The following is a 12,618-nucleotide window of genomic DNA, read 5'->3' as shown; positions in this document are numbered from 1 at the left end:
ACACACACGTGCTCACACTCACATACACAGCTACACACACACGTGCTCACACTCACATACACAGCCACACACACACATGCACACAGCTTGGCCCTGATCCCACTCTCTGGCTTTATAACTGCTCACTCTGTCGGAGTTTGCTCCCAGTCCATCCGCGCGGACAGAAGTTGTAGTAACTGGGGGACCTAGGTCCAGAATCATCTGAGGCCAGCGAGAACTCAGAATCAGTGAGTGACCTGCGGTAAAGGCGGAGGGGAGAGCGGACAGCTGGAGTGTCTGGAGAGACCACACTGGGCGAGAGAGGCACCAGTGGAGAGGGGCAGGGGCTGTGGGGGCTCTGCGGGCTGGGGGGCAGCTCCCCGGAAGAAGCGGGAGGGCTTGACAGCTTCTTACGACGGGCGGCACTGAGCACATTCTTGGCCAGCAGCTCCTTGAGGCGGCGGTTATCTGGGCTGGAGCCTGACAGCCGGGGGGAGGCTGAGCTGGCTTTGGGCTCACCGAGTGGACTCCAGCTGTTGTAGGCTGTGCCTCCTGCTCCTGGGCTGCTGCTGCCACTGACTGGGGAAAAGGATGATCTGGGACTTTCTGGGGGGGTCCGGAACGTGTCTGTGTACAGCCGGGGGCTGCTCAATCTCCGCTCGAAGCTGGCCTTCCAAAGCGAGCTCCCTGGAGAGACTGGTCCCTGTGGAGCAAAGGCACAACATTAATCTCATTCCCACACCATCTATTTCTCCCGTTCGCCAACTTTCTATTTATAGCACCTTTTCACATTTAGACAGCATCCAAAAGCACTCTCACTAAAGGTCTATCAGAAGACTACTCCCTGCTCTAATTTACCACACAACGACAGCTATTTTGCACACAGCAAGCTGCCGTAAACAAGAATGTGGTAATATTCCAGTGATGTTCTAGTGATGGATTTTGGTCAGGACTTGCGTGAACATTCCTGGCCTTTCTTCACAATAGTGGAGATAAACTATTATACTTCAACCTGAGAGCAAATAGTCAGATTGTGTTTAACATTACGTGTGTAATACAGCGTCTTTGATAGTGCAGCACTCCCTCAGTACTGACCCCCGACAGTGCAGCACTCCCTCAGTACTGAACCTCCGACATTGCAATTTCTATGAGAATTGCTGGGAAGTTCCAGCCTGAATATTGTCCTCAAGTCTCCCTAGTGGCACACAAACCCACAACTTTCTGAGGTGAGACAATTAGCTACTTAGTGGACAGGTTCTGAGGAAATCTGTATCAGGTAGAAGCAATATTTTATGAGCTGGTGTTAATAATGATAAAGAGATGAAATGAGGAACCATCAGAGCTTGTAGGAATTGAACACATGGTGAGAATGCCCCCCAGAGGATTTTTACTGCATTAACGTCTCTTAATGTCCCAGCCAACGTCTGAAAATTTTACATTGACCTCCCTCAAGTGTACAGCAAATAAACAGCATTCAGCCCAACCAGTTCAGTCCTGTTAACTCTCCAAACGGGTGTACATCCATTTCTCTCCAGTTAACACTGTCTGTATCAATGCATATTCTATTCTTCCTCATGAATTTATCCTTTAAATACTACTCTCCTCAGTCACAGATTGAACTCTTATAGTTCCCTGTTGGTGGATCTGCAGGTAGGGGAGGGGACAGCCAAAAAATTCCTCTGTGGCCTTTCCTCCTGCCCACACATCCTCACCAGCTAGTGGAACTCAAATCTGAGAATTAGGGCCAGATTGTTCAGCAGAGATGTTTGGAAGCACTTCTACACACACAGTGTAGTAGATATTTGCAACTCTCTTCCACAAAGTGCACTGGATGCTGGATAATTTGTTAAATTTAAATCTGAGATGGCTCATTTTTTGTTAAGTCAAGGTATTAATAAGAGACAGGGGCCAAAGGCAGGTATATGGATAGTGGAATAGGCTTGAGGGGCTGAATGGCCTACTCCTATTTCTTACAGCATTATCAGACATGTCCTTTATCTCTGAAAGATAGTCTTAGTGATGGTGAATCATCAATCAATGTAAAAATCCATTTGGCTCACTAGTAAGGAAGGAAATCTGCAAACCTTACCCAGTCTGGCCTATACATGATTCTACAGCCACAACAATGTGTATGGTTCTTCACTGCCCTCTGAAATGGCTGAACAAGCCACTCAGTTCAAGGAGCAATTATAGATGGACAACTAAAGCTGAACCTTGACACTGATGTCCACAACCCATGAAAGAGTTTTGCAAAAATATACTGTGGATTCGGATCATTTAAAAGATTGAATTTTGAAAGTGGGGGTGGATTGTTCTTTTACAGTAGACAGCATCCTTCACACAATGAACGAGCCAAATGGAGTCAGTGTTCACTACTCCCCCCACCGAAGGAGAGAGAGCGAGAAAAGTTGGCAGAGAGAGGGAAGGAATCGCCATTGATGGAGAGGTGGTGGATTCTAGAAGGAGAGGGTTGAACCAGAGAATGGAATGATACAGGGACAAAAGCAGACTTGTTGTGTCTGGTTTTAAATAAATTGGGTCAATATCCTTTTGAAAGTCATGACTGAATCTGATTCCATCATGCTTTCTGGCTGAATGTTTCAGATCTCAACACAATGCTTAAAGGTTGGATTTCCTCACCGGCTCCTTTGGTAAAGGATCCAAGAACCGTGCTCCCTAGTTACCAAAATCCTTCTACCACTGTGCTCACTCTATCAAAGTCCTGCACCATCCTTTATCGAAGACCCCCTTGTAAGTGCCTGGATTGCGCTGCCAGAGGAGGTGGATATAATAGCAACATTAAAACAGAATAAATTAATAGGCAGGGAATAGAGGGATATGATCTCTCCTGAATGGTCTGGTCCTAATTCTCGCATTTAAATTCCATTAGCTGGCCGCGTAGAGGCAAAAGGATTTTAGTTTAGAAAGGTGTCATGTGTCGGTGCAGTCTTGGTGGGCCAAAGGGCCTGTGCTGTACTGGTCTTTCGTTCCAATCTATGGGTATGCAAGGAGGCCTTTTAGCCTCTTGAGGCTATTTCACCATTCTACTGTTTTCCTCCTCATAAATTGTTTTTTTTTTATAAAGCCTTTTGAGTCCTGGTTCTATTCACACTGTACTCCCTCCAAGACCAAACTATCCTACCCATGGTGCTGTGCCCAGGGCTGCTCTCAACATGGTCTCTGTATAGCAGGACAGCTTTCACCCTTTTGTATTCCAATCCCCAAGATCTAATCCTCAGCATATCATTAGCTTTTTATTTTAACTTAGGAGGAAGATGTTGGTGTAGTGGTAATGTTTCTCAATGAGTAATCCAGAACACCAAACAGATGCTTTGTGAATTCCACGTTGAATCTGCTTTCAGACGGTAAAATTTGAAACTAATAAAACTTTGGAATAAAAAGATAGCTTAACAGAGACCTCTGTTAATTGTTGCCAAAACCCATCTGGTTCACTAAAGTCCTTCAGGGAGGGAAATCTGCCATCCTTACCTGGTCTGACCTAAATGTGACTCCAGACCCATAGAAATGTGGTTGATTCTTAATTAGGGATGGGTAATACTGCCAATTGTCAGAAAAAACTCATCTGGTTCATTAATATCCATAGGGAAGGAAACTGCCGTCCTTACCTGGTCTGGCCTACTCGTGACTCCAGACCCATAGCAATGTGGTTGACTCTTAACTGACTTCTGAAATAGCCTAGCAAGCCAAGGACAGGCAAAAAAGTGCTTGCCAGTCGGCGACGCCCATGTTCCATGAGTGAACAAAAGAAAAGCATACCAGAACTTCAAAAGAGTCAGGGGGCAGTGATGATGTAGTGGCCACCACGAAGGAGGTGGTGCTGGGGATGCTGAAAGATCTGAAGGTGGATAAATCACCTCAACCAGATAAAGTACACCCCAGAGTTCTATAGGAAATAGCTGAGGAGATTGTAGTGGCATTGGTAATGATCTTTCAGGAATCACTGGAGTCAGGGAGGGTCCCAGAGGGCTGGAAAGTGGCTAATGTAATACCCGTTTGGAAAGGCCGGGAGGCAGAAGACAGCAAACTATAAGCCAGTTAGCCTTAGCTCAGTCATTGGTAAGATTTTAGAATCCATTAAGGATGAGATTGAGGAGTACTTGGAAGTGCACGGTAAAATAGGGCTGAGTCAGCACAGCTTCGTCAACGGAGGTCATGCCTAACAAATCTATTGGAATTCTTTTGAGGTTATCATCAGGTTAGCAAAGGAGAGCCAATGGATGTGATCTATTTGGAATTCCAAAAGGCCTTTGACAAAATGCTGCACAGGAGGCTGCTAAATAAGAGCCCATTATGTTAGGGGCAAGGTACTGGATAGAGGATTGGCTGACAGGCAGAGAGTGAGGAAAAAGGAGACTTTCGCAGGATGACAGCCACCGATTAGTGGAGTTCAGCAAGTGTCACTATTGGGACCACAACTATTCACATTACATTAAAAATCTGGAAGGAGGAACTAGGGCATTGTTGCTTAGTTTGCAGATTACACAAAGATAAGTGGAAGGACAGGTAGCGGGGAGGCTGCAGGAGGAATTGGACAGGATAGGAGAGTGGGTAAAGAAGTGGCAGATGGAATACAAAAACGTGTGAGGTTATGCCCTTTGGCAGGAAGAATAGAGGCGTAGCTTATTTTCTTAACGGGAAAAGGCTTGGGAAATCTGAAGCATAAAGGGACTTGGGAGTCCTCGTTCAGGATTCTGTTAAGGTTAACATGCAGGTTATTTTGGCAGTTAGGAAGGCAAATGCAGTGTCAGCATTCACTTCACAGGCTAGAATACAAGAGCAGAGATGTACTGCTGAGGCTGTCTAAGGCTCTGGTCAGACCACATTTGGAATATTATGAGCAGTTTTAGGTCTGGTAGTTTTGTTTTTTATTCATTCAAGGGATGACAGCATCACTATCTAGGCCAGCATTTACTGCCCATCCCTAATTGCCCAGAGGACAGTTAAGAGTCCACCACATTGCTGAGAGTCTGGAGTCACACAAAGACCAGGAAAGGCTGGAGGCTTCCTTCCCTAAAGGACATTAGTGTACCAGAGAGGTTTTTCCAACAATCGACAATGGATTTACGGTCATCATTAGACTCTTAATTCCAGATTTTGTTGAATTCAGATTCTACCATCTGCCATGACAGGATTCAAATCCAGGTCCCCAGAATATTACCTGGGTTTCTGGATTAACAGTACAGTGACAATACCACAAGGTCATCGCCTCCCACCGCATCTAAGGAAGGACGTGTTGGCATTAGAAGGGGTCCAGTGATTTAAAAAATGATCTCAGGGATGAAGGGCTTGTCGTATAAGGAGTGGCTGAGGACTCTGGGTCTGTACTCAATGGAGCTTGGAAGAATGAGGAGTGATCTGACTGAAACTTACAAAATTTTGAGAGGCCTTGACAGAGCGGACGTTTCCACTAGTGGCAGAGATTAGGACCTGAGGGCACAGCCTCAGTGATGGCATGAACCTTTAGAACTGAGATGTGGAGGAATTTCTCCAGCTGGAAGGTGTTGAATCTGTGGAAATCATTGCCGCAGAAGACAGTGGTGGCCAATTCATTGAGTGTACTTAAGACAGAGTTATCAGGTTCTTGATTGGTAAAGGAATCAAGGGTTATGGGGAGAAGGCAGGAGAATGGATTTGAAAAACAAATCTGCCATGATCGAATAGTGGGGTAGACTCGATGGAACAAATGGCCTAATTCTGCTCTTATATCATATGGTCCTGGGAGTGTTTGATCGGGACAGTGTTGAGGGAGCTTTACTTTCACTTTAAAAGAGTAAAAGGAGATTAGCTCTGCATCTAACCCCATGCTGTCACCACCCTTGTAATGTTTTATGGAGACAGTAACAAGGGTCATTTACTTTGTTTAAAACAGTAGATTGAGCTTTATTTTCTGTTTCAAAGAGTAGAGAGAGCTTTACTGTATCTCACCCCATGCTGCCACAGCCCTATAGTGTTTGATGGGGATGGTGTTCAGGGACATTTACTTTTCTTAAAAGAGTAGAGTTAGCTGTAGTTTCAGTTTAACACAGTAAAGAAAGTTTTACTCTGTATCCAACCACAAGTGGTCCAAGTCCTGGGAGTATTTGATGGGGACAGTGTCGAGGGTGCTTAACTTTGTATCTCATCCCATGTTGTACCTGTCCTGGGAATAATTGATGGGAACAGTGTTCAGAGAGCTTTATTTTCAGTTTGAAACATTGAGAGAGCTTTAGTCTGCATCTCACCCTGTGCAGTACCTGTGTTGGGAGTGTTTCACGGAGGACACTGTAGATAGAGCTTTACTTTCAGTTCAGAGTGGAGAAGGCTTTACTCCGTACTTAACCCCCATGCCGTGCCTGCAGATGGTGTTGAGGGAACATTAATTCCAGTTTCCTTACAGTTTTAAGAGTCGAGGGAGCTTCACTCTGTTTCCAATTTGTGCTGTATTGTCTTGCAAGTGTTTGATGGAAACAATGTCAAGGCACCTTATATTTCAGTTTAAACAAGTACAACAGGCATTACTTTCAGTTTAAAAAAAGTAGAGAGGGCTTTACTCTATATCTCACCTTGCGCTGTCCCTATCCTGGAAGCGTTTGATGGGGACAGCGTGGTGGAAGCATTACTTTCACTTTAAAAGAATAGACAGAGCTTTACTGTGTATCTAATTGTGCGCTGTACCTGTCCTGGGAGTGTTTGATAGGGATACTGTCAGAGGAGATTTACTTTCAGTTTTAAAAGAGGGAACTTCTATTTCTAACCCAGAGCTGTACCTGTCCTTCAGTGTTTGACAGTGACGGTGCAGTGTGAGATTTATTCTATAACTAATGCTGTGCTGTACCTGTCCTGGGCAAATCAGATGGAGACAGTGTTGGTGGTGATTTAATCATTATCTAATGCATGCTGCACATGGCCTACGGTTCTGTTAAGGACCACTGTAGGGAGAGCTTTACTGTGTCTCTTAACCCCATGTGGTACCTGTCCCAGAACGTTTGATGGAGGACAGTGTAGATGGAACTTTAAATAGTCTGTAATGCCATGCTGTAACTGTCCTGGGATTGTTTGATGGGGACAGTATCAGGGGAGCTTTACTTAGTTTACTTTGAGTTTAAAAGAGTAGAGTGCTTTTGTCTGCATCTCACCCAATGTTGTCCCTGCCCTGGGAGTGTTTGATGGAGATTTGCTTTCTGTTTAAAAGAGTAGAGAAGCATTAATTTCAATTTAAAAGAGTAGAGATAGCTTTACTCTATAGACTGTGTGCGGTACTTGTCCTGAGAGTGTTTGATGGGGACAGTTTCGTCAGTATTACTTGCAGTTTAAGAGGGAGCTCATTTCCATTTATGTATCTACTGTCTGTAGGATGCAGAGGAACAGGCCATTCAGCCATCAGGTTTATGCTGGGTTTTATGTCCCACATTCCATTCCACTCCACCTCAGCCTATCAGTATTACCTCATACTCCTGTGTTCTTCATGTTTTCTCATAAACATATCAATAATCTTGAACTTGCCCTCTTCCCATATATTGCCCACTCTTCAGCTAACCCAGGTTCTTCGGATTTCCAACTTGTTCTCAGATCCTTATGCAGTTGTAGAGACCTCTATGAGGCTCACCTTCAGTCTTCTACATCTTGATTAATCTTTGCATTAGCTATGACTTCCCAGTCCTGGTATCATTCTGGCTAATATACTTTGCATCTTACCCAGTGCCTCAATCTCCTCCTGGCTAATAGTGAACGAAACCAGAACTGTTGACAATACTTCAAGTGTGGTCCAACCAAGTGTCTATACAAGTTCAACATAAGTTGTCTGGTTTTAAATTACACCCAATGTTGGTTTATACATGGTAATGTTTCACTAACCTGTGCTGTTATTTGTAATGATATAAGACAGAGATGAGAAGAATATTTTTCTCTCAGAAGGTTCTGAGTGCTTGGAATTCTGTTCCTTGCAAGGCAGGAGGAGAATCTTAAATACTTTTAAGGCAAAGGTGGACAGATTATTGTAGGTGGGGGGAAATGTGGAAGATTATGGGGTCAGTAGGAATGTGGAACAATCAGATCAACCACGATCTTATTGAATGGTAGAGCAGGCTTGCGCCTACTTCCTATGCTCATATGGTTTGTGGCCCTGTAACCCGTTTGCTTTTCTTGTCTAACTCACTGAAGCCTTATTTCCCTTGGAGGATGTGGTCTTAACCTTTTGCAAAACTGCTGTGTACAGATTTTGTAAACGACTCTGATTCAGAGAACCTAAAATAGTTTGCTTTATTTGATCTCATGATTAAACCATTTGTGACTGAAATAATTTAGTCTGTTCCACCTGCTTAATGCAAGTGATACTTGTGAGAAAGGTGGAGGGCGTGTCAGGAGAAGTGTACTATACAAGAATCAAAGAGAGATTCAGAGACTGACTGGTTCCTAAATTTTAGCTTGTCAGAAATATTTTATTTTTTGCTTATTCTCTTCAAAACAGAATTCATTGGTGACTTCTCTATTAGGATTATTCATTAATGTGAGTGAGCATTCAAGAATGAAATTGGTTCCTCAGAAAAGGTGCTTGGGATGTTTTGATGAACGTGCTCATTAAATCTGGTGGTCATCTTCCTATGCAACTCCTTTTGCTATGGAAACTGCTCAAGTTGATTATTAATTAGTCGGGGAAGCAGAGAATTTGCAGCCTACATATTTGGGCCAGTTGTTATTTCTTTTAAAATTTATTTACAGGATGTGGCCATTGTTGACTAGGCCAGCATTTATTGCCCATCCCCAAGGGCAGTATGGAGTCTACTACATTGCTATGGGTCTGGAGTTACGTTTAGGCCAGACCAGGTAAGAACGGCTGATTTCCCTCCCTAAAGAATATTGGTGAACCAGGTGGGTTTTCCCACAATGGTTATGTAGTCGCCATTAGGCAACATTTTAATTTCATATTTTTATCAAGTCTAAATTTCACATTTGCCTTGATGGGGTATGAATCTATGTTCCAGGAGCATCAACTTGGGGTTCTATGCATGTTCCAAAATGACTATGGGTTGATTTGAGATTTATGCCTTTTCCCTCACCAGTGAATGGTCAAGCGGGAAGCTGAGAGTAGTGGTAAAATGGGACAATTAACTTGATCTTTCTGCTCCTCCTGGCCAAACCTCTGTTTGCAAGACTTGATTGAATTTAGGAGGTCACTTCACAGGAGGAAAATCTCAGGCTGACACTGGACTGGTTACAGTTGCGACAGCTGCTGTGGGAACTTTGGCCCATTATGCCTTTACCAGCGCTTCAAAATATCTCTCCAATTAGTCCCAATAGCTATCATTTCTTAAGTTCACCAAAAGTTTCCTTTTTAAGTGTTAATCCTACTCCCTTTTGAAAGTTATGGCTCCTACTTCCCACTCAGGAAGTACATTCAATATCATGAAATTCTCTGGAGTAACAAAAGCTTCTTTCCTTCTCCTGCTTGGTTTCTTTAGCTAATCAACTTAAAACTATGTCCTCTGATTACTGTCCCTCTAGTTAGCAGAAACAGTTTCTCTATTTTTAACACACCCTTCTGAATAAGGGTCACCGGACCCAAAACGTTAACTCTGTTTTCTCCTTCGCAGATGCTGCCAGACCTGCTGAGCTTTTCCAGCAACTTTGTTTTTGTTCCTGATTTATAGCATCTGCAGTTCTTTTGGTTTTTATTCTCTATTTTTAAACTCTGTTCAAAAAATCTGGGGTGGTTTTGATACTTTTGTTAAATCTCTCCTCCTGTGCTGCGAGAACAGTGCCAGCAGAAAACGCTGGGGGAGCTCACTAAGTCTGGCAGCATCTGAGGACAGAGAGAAACAGAGTTAATGTTTCGAGTCCAGATGACTTTTCTTCAGGATGAAGCTGGAACATAATAGTTTTCATGCTGTTGACAGGATGTATTTGGGGGAGCAGGGAACCATGGGAACTAAAAGCAAGTCCAGAGCAAATGACCCAAGGCTAATGGTGGTTGAGTGAAGGAGATGTAAAATAGGTGTAAACATTAGGTGTGAAAACTGAGAAATGGATCCACTCTGCTGAGAACAAAGCCAACAAGACACAAGACATGGCCAGGGGAGGGTTGGAGATAAGAAAAAGGGAAGACACTGTGAACTTGCTGGAACTCAGTACTGACTCCTAGAAGCTGTATGTAAAGTGCCCACGTGGAAAATGAGCTGCTGTTCCTCTAGATTGCGAAGTGCTACACTGGAACACTGTGGCAGACCTAGGCGCAACATGCTAACATTTCTGTTCTTGAAATGTTAGTGTTCCAAAGAAGCTCATTGCAGGCCGAAGAACTGAAACTTTACAGCCTTGACGCAATATTGAGATCCAAAACTTCAGAGAATGACCCCAGTCCTCCATTTCTCTTAGCTTCCACCTCCCATACTATGCCTTGTTGGCTTTGCTCTCAGCGGAATGAACCTATTTTCACCTTTTCATACCTAACATGTACGCCTATTTAACATCTCTATCTCTCCTTTACCACCATGAAGACTGCCTTTGTCTTTTGCTCTGGGGACACTCACCACCTGCTCCAATGCTCTCCCGATTCCAGCACCCCATCCCCGCCAAAAGTCAACAGCAAAAAAAAAAATCACATTTTCCAGCCATTTTCAGTTCTGAAAGGGAGTCACACTGGATTTAAAACATTAACTCTTTTTCTTCCTCCACAGATGCAGCCAGGCCTGCTGAGTTTCTAGCATTTTTCTGTTTTTAAGTCACATCCTGAGATTGTTGTCAACACTCATTAATGACGATCTGTGCTGTTCTGAGAGCCGAGGAAACGTGGAAGCCTCTGTGATGACATGAAAAAGCTTAATCTGAGCAAAAGAGCAAATGTATACATAAGGGACACAGAGAATGAAGGAGAGGAAAAAAAGAGAAAGTGTCCAGAAAGAGAAATAAAAGAGCTTTATTAAAGTGCAGGATACAATCCAAGCATAAATACAACAGCAGATCTCAACAGGTTGCAGAAGAAACGAGAGAAGTGGTGAGTTTACAATTTTTCAATACCTCTGGCATTGCGTGTCTTAATTACAAAGAAACAAGAGAGAGGGAGAGCTCAGCGATATCAGTTCCGTCAACTCCCAAAGTTAGTCAGTCAAGGAGAAATCTATTCCTTTACATCCCAATTGCAGATTTGGAGACTATTCTACAAGTTCCAGCCACCCTTTTCTCACTGATCTTGAAATGAGAATCTAGTTCATGGAAACTAGGTTAACACTGGAAAGAGGAAAACATTTTGCCCAGAACATAGAGATTTCCTTTTGAACTTTACGGTGTGGTCCTTACACTTCCCTCCACTCCTCAATTCCACTGCTCACTAACTGATTAACTAACCGGACTACAGCCTGTTCCAAATTTGTATGGCATCCCTATAACAATTCCCCCCTCCCCAGACATTTCCTGTTCCCCAGTTTCGCTCCAGCCCCACCCCATCCTGAGGGAGCAAATTAACACTAAAGGTCAAGGTTTTCCATGCACCAATGGCAATGGGAGATTGTGTGCCATCCTGTGATGGATTCTTCAGCTGCAACTTAACGAATGATTGAGGGGCAGGGTGAGGGGAGCTATTCCATCAATGTACATTACACATGGCCACTCACACCAGGAAATTGTCCTCACCCAGTGGTTTGAATCTCTAGTTCCCAAAAGACAACCTCAACCCCAACCTACTGAACATTACACCTCCTCTGCTCAGCTCTTATGTTCCCAGTCTTCATGGCACCTGCAATGTCAGGTTGATATGGGACGTGACCACAATTTAGGATCCACAGGCAGGCTGCGAACAGACCCCTGACCCAATTTGTTAGAGAAAAGTCCAATAGTAAGAGTCCCATTTGTGACAGGAGCACATCCTGAACTCAAAGTTTGCTGAAAAGAAGAATACAGGATCATGAGACAAATGTGCCGAGAATATCAAATAAAAACTAAAAGACAGAGTTGCCAAGTGACAGGAAGGCAGCATCTGGAGTTCTGAGTGGGGACTGAGGTGGGGAAAGAGTGTTGTAAGATTTGTGGAGAGGGAGAAAGAAAGGAGAAAGGGAGGGAGATACAGAGAAAGGTGGACAGGTTGGAGGACGGTCAGTGAGACTAACCGGTTTTACTGTGACAAGTTGACCTGTGGGGAGAGGGTTGAATAATAGTCAGGAACTAGGGAAAAAGAAATATTGACTTTTAGATGTATCCAGACAGGAAGGGACTCCCTCAGTACTGCCCCTCTGATAGTGTAGCACTCTCTCAGAACTAACCCTCCTACGGCACAGCTGTCCCTCCACACTGACCCTGACAGCGCTGCAGTCCCTCAATACCAAGCCTCTGGCAGTGCAGCACTGCCTCAGTACTGACCCTTTGACAATGTTGCACTCCCTCAGTGCTGACCCTTGGATGGTGCTCCCTGTGTAGCAATGGAGATGTCAGCCTGAATTGTGCGCTCAGGCTTCAGTATTTACATGTGAACCAATAACCTTGTTACACAGGCTCGCTGCAGCTACTTGTGAGCCGTTATTGGTTCGGCTTAATATTTTTGAATCTGGGTCAGTGAGGAGCAAGTGGCAGGATTTCTGAGCAGCTGACGGCGATGAGGGTGGAGGACTTTTGTGTGGGGGCCCTCTTAGGGTGTAGTGGTAGTACCCCTAC

At 44.1% G+C, this 12,618-nt stretch overlaps 1 protein-coding gene across 2 annotated transcripts in view; it reads right to left on the bottom strand.

Annotated features, from left to right (window-relative positions):
- LOC109922093 (synaptopodin) overlaps positions 1-12,618 on the bottom strand; it is a 56,512-nt gene that overhangs the window by 2,199 nt on the left and 41,695 nt on the right. For both annotated transcript variants that reach the window (XM_048603692.1, XM_048603691.1), the window contains one exon: positions 1-682. This exon is cut by the window's left edge and continues 2,199 nt beyond it. In XM_048603692.1, coding sequence (XP_048459649.1) covers positions 113-682 — 570 coding nt within the window. In that variant the 3' untranslated portion in view covers positions 1-112. The remainder of the gene's footprint in view (positions 683-12,618) is intronic.

Source organism: Rhincodon typus, chromosome 12, assembly GCF_021869965.1.
Source record: "Rhincodon typus isolate 14 chromosome 12, sRhiTyp1.1, whole genome shotgun sequence".
In the NCBI taxonomy this organism is placed as follows: domain Eukaryota; kingdom Metazoa; phylum Chordata; class Chondrichthyes; order Orectolobiformes; family Rhincodontidae; genus Rhincodon; species Rhincodon typus.
The sequence above is the reverse complement of the archived record's forward strand: the minus strand, read 5'-3'. Positions and strand labels throughout refer to the sequence as shown.